Raw genomic sequence first — 18,198 nt, forward strand, 5'->3', positions numbered from 1 at the left:
CATTCCCAACGGGATCCTGCCCGGCATTCCCAATGGGATCCTGCCCTGGCATTCCCAACAGGATCCTGCTGTGACATTCCCAACAGGATCCTGCCTGGGATTCCCAAACGGATCCTGCCCCGGCATTCCCAACGGGACCCTGCCCCGGCATTCCCAATGGGATCCTGCCCTGACATTCCCAACGGGATCCTGCTGTGACATTCCCAACGGGATCCTGCTGTGACATTCCCAATGGGATCCTGCCCCAACATTCCCAGCGGGATCCTGCCCGGCATTCCCAATGGGATCCTGCCCCAACATTCCCAACGGGATCCTGCCCCAGCATTCCCAACAGGATCCTGCCCCGGCATTCCCAACGGGATCCTGCTGTGACATTCCCAACGGGATCCTGCCCCGGCATTCCCAATGGGATCCTGCCCTGACATTCCCAACGGGATCCTGCCCTGGCATTCCCAACAGGATCCTGCTCCCACATTCCCAACGGGATCCTGCCCCGACATTCCCAATGGGATCCTGCCCCGACATTCCCAACAGGATCCTGCTCCCACATTCCCAGCGGGATCCCCCTGCCCGCCTCACCCCTCTCCTCTCTCCCCAGCCCGCAGCCCCGTGCGGGGCCCGGCCGCCGGCGCCGCCTTCCACCGCTCCACCGAGGACCTGCGGCTGCGGCAGAGCGCCAGCTACGGCCGCCTGCGTGAGTGGATCATTCCCTGGACACCAAATCATTCCCTGGACACCAAATCATTCCCTGGAACACCAAATGATTCCCTGGAACACCAAATGATTCCCCGGGAACCAAATCATTCCCTGGAACACCAAATCATTCCCGGGACACCAAATCATTCCCGGGACACCAAATCATTCCCTGGACACCAAATGATTCCCTGCAACACCAAATTCCCAGCCCCAGGAGCAGAGTGGGAGGTTGAAATGAGGTCCCACCATCCCAGAAGTGCAGCAGGGAATTCGGGATGAGCGAGGGTGCTGGTGTGGGGTGGAGGAAAACATTCCTTGGAATCTTTAGGGAGGGAAGGAACGGCGCTTGGAAGAGGGAGGGAATCCTAAAAGATTGCTTGGCTGGGAGAGGGCAGCTGGGAAATCCCAAACGAGCCCTGGTTTTTGTGGCTGAGGCTGGAAATGATCCCATTTATGGAGTTTTGGGATCATTAGGGTTGGAAAGGCCCTCTGAGATCATGGAGCACCACAGTTGTCACCAGGTGACAATTTCTGGACCCTTCCAGGGCTGGGACTCCATCACTGCCCCGTGCCAGCCTTTCCACCCTTTCACAGCAGGAATTTCCCCAATTCCTGCGTTTTCACAGCGCAGCTGCTGCTTGGCAAGCCCAGACACCACCACCAATGTTTTATTTCTTTGCACAAATCCTCCCCACCGGGTTTTCTCCTGGCATCTGGGGTGGCTTTTTCCTCACAATTCCCTCCCTCCCCTCCAGGTCACGCCCAGAGCCGGAGCATGAACGACATCTCGGACACGCCCAGCACCGACCAGGTACCCAAAATCCCAAAATCCCAAAATCCCCAAACCCCACCACGATCCCTGCTGGGCTCTGGGGCTGTCGGGTCCATGTGAGCCGTGGCTGGGTCGATACCCGCACAAATTCCTAATTAGGGCAGTTAATTGCTGTATTGATCCCTGCGGGGAAGCTGCCCCAGAGGTGACACCTGAGATCTCAGCACGGAATTTGGGACGAGCCAGGAGCCCAAATCCATCAGGGTGGGGCAAAAATTCCCTCCAGATCTGCAGAGAGCTGCTTGGAAGTGTAGGAATCCTAAAGGATCCTAAAGGGAGAGGGTGGAAAATCCCATCTGAGCTCTTGGGATTCAGCTCTGGGGGTGTAGCTGGAATTTGGGGTGGGATCTGGTTTTTCTGAGGGTTTCCCAAAGCAAAGCTCAACCCAGAGGCCATGGGGGGCTTTTCCTTCTGGGATTGCTTTTAGGAGGAGCTGGGAAGCAGCTCCAGTTTGGGGATGGGATGGATCAGTGGGATTTTGTCCCGTTCCCATTCCAGACTCCTTTTCTGGGAATGGTTGGTTCCTTGTAAGAGCTTTGCTTTCTTTCTGTTCCTGATTTCACCATAAACCAAAGGCAGGATGGGTTTTTAGGGAATGGGATGGGATAGCAACTTGCTTTGGGTTTTTAGGGAATGGGATGGGATAGCAACTTGCTTTGGGTTTTTAGGGAATGGGATGGGATAGCAACTTGCTTTGGGTTTTTAGGGAATGGGATGGGATAGCAACTTGCTTTGGGTTTTTAGGGATTAAGAGCTTTGCTTTCTTTCTTTTCCGGATTTGGCTGGGAGAACAAGTTGCTTTGGGTTTTTAGGGAATGGGATGGGATAGCAACTTGCTTTGGGTTTTTAGGGAATGGGATGGGAGAACAGCTTGCTTTGGGTTTTTAGGGATGGGATGGGATAGCAACTTGCTTTGGGTTTTTAGGGATGGGATGGGATAGCAACTTGCTTTGGGTTTTTAGGGATGGGATGGGAGAACAGCTTGCTTTGGGTTTTTAGGGAATGGGATGGGATAGCAACTTGCTTTGGGTTTTTAGGGATGGGATGGGAGAACAGCTTGCTTTGGATTTTAGGGATGGGATGGGATAGTAACTTGCTTTTCCCCCGGGATAACCTCGCTGGGCTTACCTGGGGTGATGCACTTTAGGGCAAGTCCAAACACAAGAAATAATGTTTTATTTCCTTGGATTTCACGGATGGAAATCCATGTTCTGCAGGGAGCCACAGGACAGGGACATCACGAAGGTTTCCAGGCCACCTCCCCAAATGACTCCATCGTGGTGCCCAGTCAGGAACCCCAAATATCCCCTCCAGCAATGGGGTTCGGAGGGTTAATCCCAAAATATGCAAAGCATTTAGGTTTAATCACCCTATTAGGCCCACTACAAAGGGACTTTTTAAGTGTTACATGAAGCTTAGTGGCCACTGGTAACTCCTGCTCTTATTCCGAGCAGAACTGGGGGAGTTGCTTTATTATTATTATGATTTCTTTTTTTTTTTTTTTTTCTTTTTCCATTTGGATTTAGAAGATTAGGACGGGGCGAGGCGGCTGCCCAGCTCACATGCCTCCCCTCATGCTGCCATATAGATTATCATAACTCCCTGCCAGGCTGGGTATTGAACCCTTTGAGGCTGTAATGAAAAGAGCTGCAGGGGAGAAGAGACCTGGGGAATAAATCCATGGATGAGGTTTTCCTCCTCCCATTATTTGTTCCAGCTCCGGGAACGGGGCTGGGGAGGAACGAGGCACAAAAACCTCCCCCGTGCAGGGCTTGAGGGGGGTTCTGTGCCATGAGGGGCTGCAAATAAACTCCAAAAATGTTCCTGGCTTGCTGCAGCCCCCCTGGGGTTGGCTCAGGTTTTCCACAGGGGATTTCAGGGAGTTTTCCTTGTGGGGAGCCCAGGAGAGCAAAACCAAACGTTGCTGGTTGGGCTGTGGAGCCCTGGGGGTGCAGTTTAGTCTCGGTTTTAGCCACGTTTCTGAAGAAATTTGGCTTTTTGTTCCTGGCTGATTCCCAGGTGTGGCTCCTCAGTCCCCACCTCTGCGAGTCCTGGGACACCCAGAGGTGAAATCTTGCAGCCTGAGGTTTCAACTTTGGTGGGGAAAAAAAAAAGGGAGAAAAGCCAAATTTTGGCAACCGCTCCCTTCCTCCATCTTGTCTTTGCCAACAGCTGAAGAACAAGTTCATCAAGAAGATCCCCAAGGATGCCGAGGCCTCCAACGTGCTGGTGGGGGAGGTGGAGTTCCTGGAGAAGCCCTTCGTGGCCTTCGTGCGGCTGCTCCAGGCCACCATGCTGGGGGGCGTGACCGAGGTGCCCGTCCCCACCAGGTGAGCGCCGTCCCCTGGGCACGTCCCGAGGGCTCTGGTGGCATCACAGCTCCGAGGCGGCCGACACGGCTCCTTTCCCTCCCCAGATTCCTCTTCATTCTCCTCGGCCCGCCGGGAAAAGCCAAGTCCTACAACGAGATCGGCAGGGCCATCGCCACTCTGATGGTGGACGATGTGAGTGGAGGCCACCCCAGCCCTCCTGTGGAACCCCCCGACTCAAAACCCAGCAAAAAAAGCAATTTCCACCTTATCACCCCAAAAATTGAGATCGAAACCCCCAGGAGGACGTGGGGCTGGAGCTGACCCCTGTCCTGTGTCCACCCCCAGCTCTTCAGCGACGTTGCCTACAAAGCCAGGGACAGGGAGGACCTGATCGCCGGCATCGACGAGTTCCTGGACGAGGTCATCGTCCTCCCGCCCGGCGAGTGGGACCCCAACATTCGGATTGAGCCTCCCAAAAAAGTGCCCTCAGCTGAGAAGAGGTGGGTGGGGCTGCACCAGCCCTGTGTCCAGTTCTGGGGGGGGTAAGAGCCTCGCTTGGCTTCATCCCTGGAAGTAACCCCTCCAGATGTTCCAGAAACGCTGGGTTTGCAGCAGGGTTTGATCCCAGCTCGGCTCGGAGGCGTTTCCACTCTCCTGGGACAGCTTTTACTGGGAGGTGACCCAGGAGTTGAACTGGATGATCCTTTAGTCCAACCGAGTCCAACCCAACCCAACCCATGGCTCCACAAATTGACCATACCCAGCTCTGGATCTGGCCAAACTTGCCCCAAAACCAAGCTCAGTGCAGGCTCAGAGCCGCACCACGGCCTTGGCCATGGTCCTCACGCCAGCGGTGCCCATTCAGTGGTGCCAGACCAAGGTGGTGCCAATCTGGCGGAGCCAATCCAGCAGTGGTGGTGGTGCTGAGCCAGTGGTGCTGATCCAGCAGTGCCAATCTGGCAGAGCCAATCCAGCGGTGCCCATCCAGTGGTGCCAATCTGGCAGTGCCGATGTGGCGGTGTCGATTCAGTGGCACCAGTGTGGCTGTGCTGATGTGGCGGTGCCGATCCGGCGGTGCCCATCCGGCGGTGCCCACCCGGCGGTGCCCATCCGGCAGTGCCAGAGCGGGTGCGAGGCGGTGCCGGTGTCCCGCAGGAAGTCGGTGTTCTCGCTGAACGAGGTGGGGCAGATGAACGGCGCGGCCGGCGGGGCGGGCGCCGGGGGCGGCGGCGGCACCAGCGACGATGGGGAGATGCCTGAAGTCCACGAGATTGGGGAGGAGCTGGCCTGGACTGGCAGGTGAGCCAGGAGCCACCCCCAAAACCCTCCAGAATGTGCCAGGATCCATCAGCGTCTCCTGTGGGCTCATCCTGGCGTGTCCTGGGGCACCGAGGGGGGAAATCCTGGTGGGGAGGGGTTTTTGTCAGCACCAGGCCTATTTATGTGTCTGTACATAAATTGTATTTAGGTATCAATGTTTGTAAATCTCCCAAATGGCCAGAGCAGCTGTGGATCCCCAGAAGTGTCCAAGGCCAGGCTGGACGGGGCTTGGAGCAGCCTGGGATGGTGGGAGGTGTCCCTGGGTGGGACTGGGGGTGTTTGGGCACCTCCCAACCCAAACCATTCCAGGATTCTGGGATGCTTGAGCCTCTCTGCTCTGGAGCCATTCTGGGAATGTTCACTTGGAGAAGGGAAGGCTCCAGGGAGAGCTTCCGGCACATTCCAGGGCCTGCAGGGGCTCCAGGAGAGCTGGAGAGAGACCGTGAACAAGGGATGGAGGGACAGGACACAGGGAATGGCTTTCTATAGCCAGAGGGCAGGGCTGGATGGGATATTGGGCAGGAATTCCTCCCTGGGAGGGTGGGGAGGAGCTGGGCTGGAATTCCCAGAGGAGCTGAGGCTGCTCCATCCTGGGAAGTGTCCCAGGCCAGGCTGGAGCACCCTGGGACAGTGGAAGGTGTCCCTGCCATGGCAGGGGTTGGATGGGATGGAATTTAAGGTCCCTCCCAACCCAAACCTCTCCAGGACTCCATGATTCTGTTTTGGTGGCAGTCACCAGGTGTCGGTGTCACCTCGGCGGTGTCTCTGCAGGTTTTGTGGTGGCCTCTACCTGGATATCAAGAGGAAGCTGCCCTGGTTCCCGAGTGACTTCTACGAAGGTTTCCATATCCAGTCCATCTCCGCCATCCTCTTCATCTACCTGGGCTGCATCACCAACGCCATCACCTTCGGGGGGCTGCTGGGGGACGCCACCGACAACTACCAGGTGTGGCCCAGGTGTCACCAGCTTGGGGACAGGCAGGGATGGGATGGGATGGAATGGATGGGATGGGATGGATTTTACCCTACTTGTGCCATGCCAAGCTTCTGGGGATGGACATTCTCTGCCAGGTGGGACTGGCAGCCCCGGAACACTGGAATCCCTCCATGGCAATGCCAGGAGCAATGGGACACGGCCCCAACCATCCCTCAGCCCCATCTCCATCGGGGGGTCTGTGGGGACGTGGTGTGACCCAACACCCCTGTAATGCCACCTCTGCTCCGTCCCCAGGGGGTCATGGAGAGCTTCCTGGGCACGGCCATGGCCGGCTCCATGTTCTGCCTCTTTGCCGGGCAGCCCCTCATCATCCTCAGCAGCACCGGCCCCATCCTCATCTTCGAGAAGCTGCTCTTCGACTTCAGCAAGTGAGTGCTGGGCCACCCCCGGGGACACCAGGGCCTGTCCCCGTGGGGGTGGGACGTGTCCCCAGCACCCAGCTGATCTCACAGGGCCGCGTGTCCCCTCTTCCAGAGGCAACGGGATCGACTACATGGAATTCCGCCTGTGGATCGGGCTGCACTCGGCCCTGCAGTGCCTTATCCTGGTGGCCACCGACGCCAGCTTCATCATAAAGTACATCACGCGCTTCACCGAGGAGGGCTTCTCCACCCTCATCAGCTTCATCTTCATCTACGACGCCATCAAGAAGATGATCGGGGCCTTCAAGTACTACCCCATCAACTCCGACTTCAAGCCCGACTACGTGACCATGTACAAGTGCGAGTGCGTCGCCCCCGACCCAGGTGAGTTCACCCCGGGGCCGCCCGGGCAGGAGCCGGGGGTGGGAGGGTCCTGGCGTGGATGAATCCTGGCCCAGGACGTGGGAGGAGGCAGCTGCAGAGACCTGGAACTCATCGTCCTCCTCCGAGGGGGTTGTGGAGATGGAGGAAGAGCCTTGTCCCCCTTGGATGAACTTCCCGGGACACAGCGGATGGAGAGTCAGGATCTCAGCCAGACCTGGATGGATAAGGAGGAATTATGGAAGAACAAAAAAGACATTTTGGGTCATTCCAGCCTGCTGCTGATGGAAACTGAATCTCCAGGAAACACCTGGAGTGGTTCTGTGCTCTGCAGTGTCTGGGACACCCCGGGATGTCCCAGCTGGGTGTGGAAACCTCCATGGACCGTTTCCCTTCTTTTTCCACTCCTTTTCCAAAAGGAGAGGCCACGTGGCTCTGAGCAGAAGGTCCTTCCGTGGTTTTGCTCTTGGGTAGATGTCCTGGATGATCCCAGATCTGAACTGTGGAGCTCGGACGCTCCTGGAAGGGAACGGAGACGGCTTCGGGCTCACGGCAGCGAGCGCCTGCTCTCCCAGGAGCTGAATTTATGCCAAAAATCCAAATTTTGGGGAGCACCAGCTGCAGCCACAGGAGACTGACAGTGGGTGGAGGTGATGGTGGATGAAGATTATGGTGGATGAAGGTCATGGTGGATGAAGGTCATGGTGGATGAAGGACACAGTGGATGAAGATGGTGGATGAAGATGGATGAAGGTGATGGTGGATGAAGGTCACAGTGCATGAAGATGATGGTTGATGAAGGTGATGGTGAAGTTCTGCCCATCTCCTTCCTTCAAGAGAAGCACCCAGGACCCTCCACCCACGGCATTCCCAACTCATCTGCCACTCCAAGGAGAGCTCTCACCCCACGGCTATCGCAGCCGTCGCGTTGAATTTTGCATTTTTCCTCAATTCCTGCTCATCCACCCCTCCGTGAGCACCGAGACCCCAGAGCAGCACCAGAACCAAATCCTGCCCCAAACCCGACCCGCAGAGAGCGAAGCCGGAACCCCCAGAGCCGAAATTCCCGGACGGAGCCGTGAGCACCCCCGGGAGGAGCTGCAGCCTCCAGGGAGGTCTCCCCCTTCTCCAAGCCCCCACCCCGAGCAGCCCAGAGGCTTCCACACCCCAATCCCCGCTCCCGCTCCTCGCCCTGGCTGCCCGAGGCAGCCGTGGCCAGGCTGGATTTAAAATCCCTCTAGAAATTATGTTTATTTCTCCCTCCATCCTTAATTTATTTTTTTTTAATTCCCCTTTTTTTCCATCCCTGCTGATTTTTGATTATTATAACTGATTTGTCCCATATTTGTCTCTGCTGCACACATCAATTGGGGCTGATTTCAATCTCAAGTGAGTATCGCCTTCTAAATATTAAAACTATTTTAATATTTGATACTCTCCCCCCACGGGGGGGTTCCCTTGTTATTTTTTTTTCCCATGCATTTGACTTTTCTCTCTCTCTGAAAAGGTTTGTGTCGAGCCCTTAGGGCTCCTCTCTTTAACCCCACCGGTGCCGTGCCGCCCTTTAAAGGCTTAGAAACCCCAAAATAGGGTTTGTGGAAAAAGAAAAGGTTGTGGAGGAGAGAAATGAGAACAAAGCCAATGTTTGTAGGGCTGGGCTCTCTGTCCTAACCCAGCCTCTCCTTCGTTAATCCCCGGCGCCGGGGCTGGAGGCGGCGGCTGAAATTCCCACTTGGCGAAGAGGATGGAAGAGGGGGGCGGCAAAGCCGTCCTGGAATTCCCCAATTCCCGAATCCCCTCTTTTAGGGGCACCCCGAGAGATCCCGGGGGTGCTCCCGGAGCTGCGGAGCTGCGTCGCCTGAAGAGCCGCGGAGGAGAAGGTGCCGGGGCCCGAAAAGACGGAATTCTGCACCGATGACACCAAAACACCCCCAAACAATTTAAAAAAAATAGAATAATAATTTTAAAAAGGCAAATTGGGTGCGATTTGGGGCGATTTGGGTGCCACCTCTCCAAAAAAAAATATAAAAACCACCCCCAGGGTGCTTTTCCCAGCCTTCCACCCCGGTGGTTTTAAGTCCACCCCACTCCCGGCGGCTTTCCTGGGATGCTCCTGGAAATTTTAGGAACTGGGAAGCTCCTGGAAATTTTATGAACTGGGAAGCTCCTGGAAATTTTAGGATCTGGGAAGCTCCTAAAAACTCCCCTGTGGCCCAGCCCCGCAGGGAGAAGCCGCCGCGGGAGCCGCCGCGTCCTCCCCGGCGCGTGGGATTAATCAGGGAGAAGTTAGAAAAGGGGGATTTCCCCCCAAAATCCCGGGATGCTGATCCCTGGCGGGCTCAGCAGGTGAAGCCCAGCTGGGGTTTAGCCCCAAAAGCTCGGGTTCAGCCCCAAAACCTCAATAACCGACTCCTTTCCCGCAGCCAACGCGACCTTGTTCGATGCTTCAGCTCCAGTGGCACCGAACACCACTAACGTGTCTCTGGTAAGGACTGGGGTCTGCTCATCCCGGGGAAATTTGGGATCAGGGAGGGGGATCCGGGGGATTCCAGCACCCAGGAGCGAGGGGAACTCGAATTTGGGTTCCCAGCAGCGCCAAATCCATGCTTTGATCCCCCGAATTTGTATCAGCTCTGCGGTTTTGGGTATCCCCAAAACTCTGGAAATTTGGCTTTCTTTGTGTGCTGAAACAGCTCAAACTGCTGTTTTGGGGGGTTTGAGCAGGAAATTTCATTGGTTTGCAGGTTGCAGTTGCTAAAAACACTGATTTTGATCAATTCAGTTGTGATATCCCATTATTCTTGCACAATACAATCCTAAAAGTACAAATTTGGTGGTTGGACAAGAAATTTCCCTTTTCTTGTACAGTGTGATCCTAAAAGTACAAATTTGGGTTTTGGACAAGAAATTTCCCTTTTCTTGTACAGTGTGATCCTAAAAGTACAAATTTGGTGGTTGGACAGGAAATTTCCCTTTCTTTCCACACTGCACCTTAAAAATGCCAATTGTGCTGGATTTGGGTTGAAATTCCCCCCTTCACTGCACACCACAACAATTCCAGATTTTGCTAATTTTGCTTTTTTTCGGGGTCTCTCGCCAGTCCAATGCTCTCAACCTCACAGCTCTGGACTGGACCCAGCTGAGTAAGAAGGAATGTCTCAAATACGGCGGCAGCTTAGTGGGAAAATCCTGCAAGTTCGTGCCAGACCTGGCCCTCATGTCCTTCATCCTCTTCTTTGGCACCTACTCCATGACCCTGACCCTGAAAAAATTCAAATTCAGCCGCTACTTCCCCACCAAGGTAAGGAAAAAACCAGATTCTGCCAGATCCTTTCCCAAAAATGAGGGGAAAAGGGAACTGCCGGGAGGTTTGGGTGGAGGCAGAGAACTCCAGGAGAAGAAATTCCTGGTTTTAGGAGAATTTGGCCAGACTTGGGGTCCTCCCTGAGGTTTTAGGCCCTGATTTTTGGAATTCTGTGAGGTTTTTGTGGTATCCTCCTCTCGGAACTGGAGCTGAGTTAATGGGTGGACAATTAATGAACAAGAATTTGTAGGATCATGGGTGAGGAATTGGTGGGATCATGGATGAGGATTGGGTGGGATCATGGATGAGGATTGGGTGGGATGATCCCACCCAGAGTCCGATGGACATCAGTGACCAGTGGTGTCCAGGGCTCCCTGGCAGGGCCAGCCTTAATTAATGTGTTCATTAATGACGGAAACAAAGGGGTCAAGGGACCCTTGGGAGGTTTGCAGGTGACGCCAAGGGACAATCCCGGAGGATGGGGACGTCCACAGAGACCTGGACAAGATCCCTTCCCACCCCATTAATCCCCTTCCCGCCCCATTAATTCTCCTTTCCACCCCATTAATTACTCTTCCCACCTAGTTAATTACCCTTCCCACCCCGTTAATCCTCTTTCCAACCCCATTTCCCTGTCTTGCCTCCAGGTCAGGGCTTTCATTGCTGATTTTTCCAATGTCTTCTCCATCCTGCTCTTCTGTGGAGTGGACGCCTGTTTCGGACTGGACACCCCCAAACTCCACATCCCCAGTATCATCAAGGTTCGGCCTCCCCTCCTCTCCCACGCTCTTTTTCCAGGTTTTTTTGGGAATTTCGCAGCTCCAGGCACTGTCTTAAAAGCTACTTCAACTTTTCTAACAATATTCTAATTTTCTGACTTTCTTTCCTCTCTTTTTTTGTTGTTTTTCCTCCCTTTGTTGTTGTTTTCCCTCCTTTTTTGCCACTTTTCCTCCCCTTTTTGCTGTTTTTCCTCCCTTTTTTGCCATTTTTCCTCCCTTTTTGCCATTTTCCCCTCCCTTTCCTCCCTCTCCCACCCTGACCTGCAGCTCCGTAAGCTCATTAGTGATTTCTCCATCTTTATGTCCATATTAATGTTTGTGGGGCTGGATGTGCTTTTCGGACTCAACACCCCAAAGCTCCAAGTGCCTACTGACTTCAAGGTAAAAACCCAAAATTCCACAAAACCCCATTCTGGAAGGATTCCTTGTCCCCCAGCCAGGGGTTGATGTGGGGAACCCAGTGAGGAACCCAATGGGGATCCCAGTGAGGATTCCAGTGGGGATCCCAATAGAAACCCCAGTGGGGATCCCTGTGTGGAATGCAAATGGAAATCCCAATAAGGATCCCAGTGAGGATCCAGTGACGATCCCAATGGAAATCCCAAAGGGGATCCCAATGGAAATCCCATAAGGATCCCAGTGAGGATCCCAATGGGGATCCCAACAGAAACCCCAAGGAGGATCTCAATAAGGATCCCAGTAACCATCCAATGATGATCCCAATGGGAATCCCAATGGGAATCCCAATAAGTATCCCAGTGGGGATCCCTGTGAAGATCCCAATGGGGATCCCAATGGAAATGCCAGTAAGGATCCCAATGGGGATCCCATTGAGGATCTGGGGGCAGTTTGGGGCACAGGATTTAGGAGGGATCCGGGATGGGGTTGTCCCCAAACGCCACCCCTCGGGTTCTCCCAACCCGTGCGGCGTTGCCGAGGTTCCGACGCCGCTGTCCTCCCCAGCCCACGCGCGTGGACCGCGGCTGGTTCGTGTTCCCCCCCCAGCCAGGGGTTGATGTGGGGAACCCAGTGAGGAACCCAATGGGGATCCCAGTGGGGATCCCAATGGAAATCCCAATGGGGATCCCAATGGAAATCCCAAAGGGGATCCCAATGGAAATCCCATAAGGATCCCAGTGAGGATCCCAGTGACGATCCCAATGGAAATCCCAAAGGGGATCCCAATGGAAATCCCATAAGGATCCCAGTGAGGATCCCAATGGGGATCCCAACAGAAACCCCAAGGAGGATCTCAATAAGGATCCCAGTAACCATCCAATGATGATCCCAACGGGAATCCCAATGGGAATCCCAATGAGGATCCCAATGGAAATGCCAGTAAGGATCCCAATGGGGATCCCATTGAGGATCTGGGGGCAGTTTGGGGCACAGGATTTAGGAGGGATCCGGGATGGGGTTGTCCCCAAACGCCACCCCTCGGGTTCTCCCAACCCGTGCGGCGTTGCCGAGGTTCCGACGCCGCTGTCCTCCCCAGCCCACGCGCGTGGACTGGGAATCCCAATGGGAATCCCAATAAGTATCCCAGTGGGGATCCCTGTGAAGATCCCAATGGGGATCCCAATGGAAATGCCAGTAAGGATCCCAATGGGGATCCCATTGAGGATCTGGGGGCAGTTTGGGGCACAGGATTTAGGAGGGATCCGGGATGGGGTTGTCCCCAAACGCCACCCCTCGGGTTCTCCCAACCCGTGCGGCGTTGCCGAGGTTCCGACGCCGCTGTCCTCCCCAGCCCACGCGCGTGGACCGCGGCTGGTTCGTGTTCCCCTTCGGGAAGAACCCGTGGTGGGTGTACCTGGCCAGCGCCCTGCCCGCCCTGCTGGTCACCATCCTCATCTTCATGGACCAGCAGATCACCGCCGTCATCGTCAACAGGAAGGAGCACAAGCTGAGGGTGAGACCCCTGGGGATCCCCCAGAGCACCCAAGTTTGGGGTGGGTTTGGGGGTTTGCCCTGGCTCCAGTGGGGGCTGCCCCTTGGCCTCAGGCAGCTGCGGGTTTGGGGTGAGGGAGGGCCTGTGGGGTGAAGTTCTGTGGGTAACGGGGTGCAGGGTGTGAAATGGGGTGACACTGGGTGCCCCATATCCATGTGGGGGACATCACGGTGACACCGGGTGTTTTGGAGTGACACCAGGTGCCCCAAGGCCATTTGGGGCACACTGAGGCCCTGCCTGGGGGACACCCCCAGTGCAGAGCCCCCGTGCAGAGCCCCCCATGGTGTGTTGCAGAAGGCAGCCGGGTACCACCTGGACCTCTTCTGGGTGGGCATCCTGATGGCCGTGTGCTCCTTCATGGGGCTGCCCTGGTACGTGGCCGCCACCGTCATCTCCATCGCCCACATCGACAGCCTCAAGATGGAGACCGAGACCAGCGCCCCGGGGGAGCAGCCCCAGTTCCTGGGGGTCAGGTGGGTCTCAGAGGGGTCCTGGAGCTGGGGGGACACCAGGGACAGCAGGGCCAGGGAGGGATTGTCCTGAAGGGGACACGAGGAACAGCGTGGCCAGAGAGGGCTGTCAGTCCCATTCCCACTGGTGGTTCCTCGGCGGTTCCTCGGGCTGAGCCTGCTCCTGTCCCCCCTCCAGGGAGCAGAGGGTCACCGGCATCATCGTCTTCGTGCTGACGGGCATTTCGGTTTTCCTGGCTCCTATCCTGAAGGTAAAATTCCCGTTCCCCCTCCCTGCAGAGATTTGGGGACATGGGGACAAAAGCTGGACCCTGTCCTGTCCTGGTGACCTCCAGCGCTGTCCCTGTCCCTGGGGAGGAGCTCTGCCTTCCCTGGGTCAGGCCCGTGGTGTTCCTGTTCCCAGTACATCCCCATGCCGGTGCTCTACGGGGTCTTCCTCTACATGGGCGTGGCGTCGCTGAACGGGATCCAGGTGAGTGCCCTTCCTCCTCGGCGTCCTCCTCATCCTCATCTTCCTCGTCCTCTTCTTCCCTGTCCTCATTCTCCTTATCCTCCTCGTCATTCTCCTCCTCCTTCTCCTCTTCCTCCTCCTTCTCACTGGCCACAGACTGTCCCACGCTGGCTCCAAAAGGATTTTTACTCCAAAATTTCCACACCTGGGAAAGCAGATACCCAAAACCCTCTGAGAAACAAAAAACCTGGAAATTCCCCATTTTGGGGGTAATAAAAGAAGCTTTTCCTGGGCAGCCTGTGGGGTGGGGCTGAGGATTAACCCCAGGCAGTTTTAGGATCAGTTCAAGCTCTTCCTCCATTTTGGGGCTAGAAGACGGTTTTTCTGTGGGGTGGGGCTGAGGATTAACCCCAGGCCTTCCTCCCTGGGCAGTTTTGGGATCGCTGCAAGCTCTTCCTGATGCCAGCCAAGCACCAGCCCGACTACGTGTTCCTGCGGCACGTCCCGCTGCGCCGCATCCACCTCTTCACCCTGGTGCAGATCGTCTGCCTGGCCGTGCTCTGGATCCTCAAATCCACCGTGGCCGCCATCATCTTCCCCGTCATGGTAATCCCAACCTCGACCCAAAGGGTTTATTTGGGATTTAATGGAATTTTTGGTGTGGTCCCACCAAGGCCACCATAATTTTCTCCATTGTGGGTAATCCAAACCTTGCTCCAAAGGGTTTTTTGGGATTTAAAGGGTTTTTGGCTTGGTGGTCACCACCAGATCTTGGCTTGAGATGCTCCTGGACCTCTCCCCTGTCAGATCTTGGCCCTGATCCTGGTGAGGCGGCTCCTGGATTTCGTCTTCTCCCAGCACGACCTGGCCTGGATCGACAACATCATCCCCGAGAAGGAGAAGAAGAAGGAGGACGACAAGAAGAAGAAGAAGAAAGGCAACAAAGGCGAGAGCAGCAGCGACGAGGAGGTGGGCACGGGGTCACCAGGGGCTCCCCAGGACAGTGGGGACATCCCAGAGCTGGGGAGGGACAATTCCCACTGGGAATTGGGATGAAGGTCTTGGATTCCTGGAGCTGTTCCAGAGCAGGGACAGAAGTGGCTGAGTGAGGGGCTCCAGGGGATATCCCAAAAGCTGGAAAATCATGGCCAAAAAAAGGAAATCCTCAGGGAGAAGAGCCCAAATCCCCGGTTTAGGGCACAGCACCCATCCCTCAAAGCCTCAGTGTGACTTCTGCTCTGGGATTTGGGAAGAGGAAGGCAAAGCCTCCTCCTCCTCCTCCTCTAGAGGTCTCAGGTCCCTCTGGGAGCCCCCCAGGTGCTGTCTTCAGCAGGAATTTCCCCGTTTCTTCCCCAGTTCCCACCTCCCTCAGTCATTAAGATCCCCATGGAGCCCCTGCCCGCGCAGCCCCGAAACGGGGGCCCCCCGTGCCTCCGCCGTAAGTACCGAGCCCAGGAGCCCTCCTAACCCTCCCTGGGCTCCGCTCGGCACTAACCCCGCTGCACGCAGCCGACCCCCGCGCCAGCAGGGCCAGGGGAGACAATCCACCAGGGAATCCCACCTGGGGAACCCACCTGGGAAACCCACCAGGGAAACCCACCTGGGAAATCCCACCTGGGAAATCCCACCTGGGAAATCCCACCAGGGGAACCCACCAGGGAAATCCCACCAGGGAATCCAACCTGGGAATCCCACCTGGGAAATCCCACCAGGGAAACCCACCTGGGAATCCGACCTGGGAATCCCACCTGGGAAAACCCACCAGGGGAACCCACCTGGGAAACCCACCAGGGAAACCCACCAGGGAAATCCCACCAGGGAAACCCCATCTGGGAAACCCCATCTGGGAAACCCACCAGGGAATCCCACCTGGGAAATCCCACCTGGGAAACCCACCTGGGAAACCCACCCGGGAAACCCACCCGGGAATCCCACCTGGGGAACCCACCTGGGAATCCGACCTGGGAAACCCACCTGGGAAATCCCACCAGGGAAACCCACCAGGGGAACCCACCTGGGAAATCCCACTTGGGAAAACCCACCAGGGAATCCCACCAGGGAAAACCCGGGAACCCACCTGGGGAACCCACCTGGGAAACCCACCAGGGAAACCCACCTGGGGAATCCCACCCGGGAAACCCACCTGGGAAATCCCACCAGGGAATCCCACCTGGGAAACCCACCAGGGGAACCCACCTGAAAATAACAGTTTGGGAAAACCCACCAGGGAATCCCACCAGGGAAAACCCACCAGGGGAACCCACCAGGGAAAACCCACCTGGGAAATCCCACCAGGGAATCCCACCTGGGAAACCCACCAGGGGAACCCACCTGGGAATCCCACCTGGGAATCCGACCTGGGAATCCGACCTGGGAAACCCACCTGGGAAATCCCACCAGGGGAACCCACCAGGGGAACCCACCTGGGAAATCCCACCTGGGAAATCCACCAGCTCCAGAACCGCCGGAGCACCGCTCATCCCAAAGATCACCAAGATTTCCATAAATCCCAAAAAAATTCCAGGAATCTCCTGGGTTTCATCGCCCCCAAAAGCTTCTTGTGATGGAGTTTAATGGTTGGGAAAGAGCAGGTTCGGTTCCACCTTCACCAAAAATCCTCAGAATGAATTTGGGGGGTTCATTCTATGACCCCAAGGAGTTTGAGCTCAGTTTAACTCCTTAACTGCTGCTGGCAGGGCCTTTCCTCTGGCTGATCACCCCCAAAATCTGCAATTCCCAGGAGTTTTCCTCCTCCTCCCATTGCCCAGAAAGGTGAACTTGGTGCTTTTGTCCAAGAAAGGTGGGATTGGTGCTTTTGTCCAAGAAAGGTGGGATTGGTGATTTTGGTCCCAGAAAGGCAGGATTGAAGATTTTGGCCCAGGATGCAGTGGGGGCCCAGGGGGATTTTTGGGGTCACCTGGGGAGTGTTTCAGCTGCGTGTCCCCCCAGGAAAGAGGGCCTCCACCTGGAGCTCTGCGTTCTGACTCCTCCCCGAACGGCTCGGACATGGATCGCAGGTAACCGCGACCCCTCCCCATCCCCATCCCCGGGGGGGAATTTTGGGATCCTCCCGGCTGCTGCTCCACCAATGTACAAAAACCTCAAAGCCTCCAGGCAGCAGCACCCCCGGGGCGGGTTTGGGGCGGGGGCAGCCCCCCTGGCTGCTCACCCCCCTCTCCCCTGCTGCCCCCCAGTATCACCCTCCACCTGAAGATCTCGTGCCCGTCGTCTCCCGCCTTTAACTACTCCCGCAACCCCATCTGTGCCGTGCCCCAGGTGAAGATCGAGATGGAGTCGGACTACGAGGACAGCGACACGGAGAAGGCCCCGCGGGACATGGGCAGCGAGACCACGCTATAGCCCCCCGCCCGCGGGACCCCCCCTTAATTTAATTTATATCTAGATAGGTAGATAGCGCCGCGTTCGCGTGTACCGATAAAGAAACCGGGGGCGGAACTCTGCCCCACGCAGGCGGCCCCGGCGGCCCCGGCGGGTTTTAGGGTCCCAAACCCCGGTGCATTTTAGGGTCCCAAACCCCCGTGCATTTTAGGGTCCTGAACCCCAATGCATTTCAGGGTCCTGCGCCCCAGCGGGTTTTAGGGTCGCACGCCCTGGCAGATTTTAGGGTGGCGTGCTCCAGAATTCCCTCTCTTCCCACTGGGCAAAGGCAACGCCGCTGGCGGCGAAACGGGGCCAGAAAGGGGGGATTGGTGATTTTGGCAAGGAAAGGTGGGATTGGTGATTTTGGCAAGGAAAGGTGGGATTGGTGATTTTGGCAAGGAAAGGTGGAATTGGTGGTTTTGGCAAGGAAAGGTGGGATTGGTGATTTTGGCAAGGAAAGGTGGAATTGGGGATTTTGGCAAGGAAAGGTGGGATTGGTGATTTTGGCAAGGAAAGGTGGGATTGGTGATTTTGGCAAGGAAAGGTGGGATCGGTGATTTTGGCAAGGAAAGGTCGGATCAGTCATTTTGGCAAGGAAAGGTGGAATTGGTGATTTTGGCACAGAAAGGATGGGATTGATGATTTTGGGCCTTGAAAGGAAGGATTGGTGATTTTGGACCCAGAAAGGAGGAAGCACCTGGGATGGGGAGGAGGAGGAGGCTCCTGGGATGAGGAGAAGGCAGCTGGGATGGGGATGAGGAGGAGGAAGAAGAACAGAAGGATGGGGATGAAGAAGAGGAGGCTCCTGCGATGAGGAGGAGGCACGGCAGGATGGGGATGAGGAGGAAGCTCCTGGGATGAGGAGGAGGAGGCACGGCAGGATGGAGAGGAGCCGGTGCCCGGGGAGGGAGGGGAAGGGAAGGAGGAGCAGCTCAGGGTGAAGGGCTTTGCCACTTGAGGGC

The 18,198-nt window shown here is 56.2% G+C and overlaps 1 protein-coding gene across 1 annotated transcript in view; it reads left to right on the forward strand.

Annotated features, from left to right (window-relative positions):
- Positions 1-17,168, forward strand: part of SLC4A5 (solute carrier family 4 member 5) — a 24,326-nt gene extending 7,158 nt beyond the window's left edge. Inside the window, exons 4-23 of the mRNA XM_041404643.1 lie at positions 599-694; positions 1,452-1,507; positions 3,701-3,858; positions 3,945-4,032; positions 4,186-4,340; positions 4,996-5,139; positions 5,932-6,106; positions 6,392-6,525; positions 6,632-6,903; positions 9,324-9,385; positions 10,001-10,201; positions 10,852-10,965; positions 12,734-12,895; positions 13,229-13,407; positions 13,583-13,655; positions 13,808-13,876; positions 14,288-14,461; positions 14,663-14,824; positions 15,212-15,293; positions 16,805-17,168. Of these exons, the coding sequence (XP_041260577.1) occupies positions 599-694; positions 1,452-1,507; positions 3,701-3,858; positions 3,945-4,032; positions 4,186-4,340; positions 4,996-5,139; positions 5,932-6,106; positions 6,392-6,525; positions 6,632-6,903; positions 9,324-9,385; positions 10,001-10,201; positions 10,852-10,965; positions 12,734-12,895; positions 13,229-13,407; positions 13,583-13,655; positions 13,808-13,876; positions 14,288-14,461; positions 14,663-14,824; positions 15,212-15,293; positions 16,805-16,839 (2,591 nt within the window). The 3' untranslated portion in view covers positions 16,840-17,168. The remainder of the gene's footprint in view (positions 1-598; positions 695-1,451; positions 1,508-3,700; positions 3,859-3,944; positions 4,033-4,185; positions 4,341-4,995; positions 5,140-5,931; positions 6,107-6,391; positions 6,526-6,631; positions 6,904-9,323; positions 9,386-10,000; positions 10,202-10,851; positions 10,966-12,733; positions 12,896-13,228; positions 13,408-13,582; positions 13,656-13,807; positions 13,877-14,287; positions 14,462-14,662; positions 14,825-15,211; positions 15,294-16,804) is intronic.
- The last annotated feature ends 1,030 nt before the right edge of the window (positions 17,169-18,198 follow it).

The sequence above is a fragment of the Onychostruthus taczanowskii genome, unplaced genomic scaffold (assembly GCF_017590055.1).
Source record: "Onychostruthus taczanowskii isolate IOZ18803 unplaced genomic scaffold, ASM1759005v1 scaffold217, whole genome shotgun sequence".
Lineage (NCBI taxonomy): Eukaryota > Metazoa > Chordata > Aves > Passeriformes > Passeridae > Onychostruthus > Onychostruthus taczanowskii.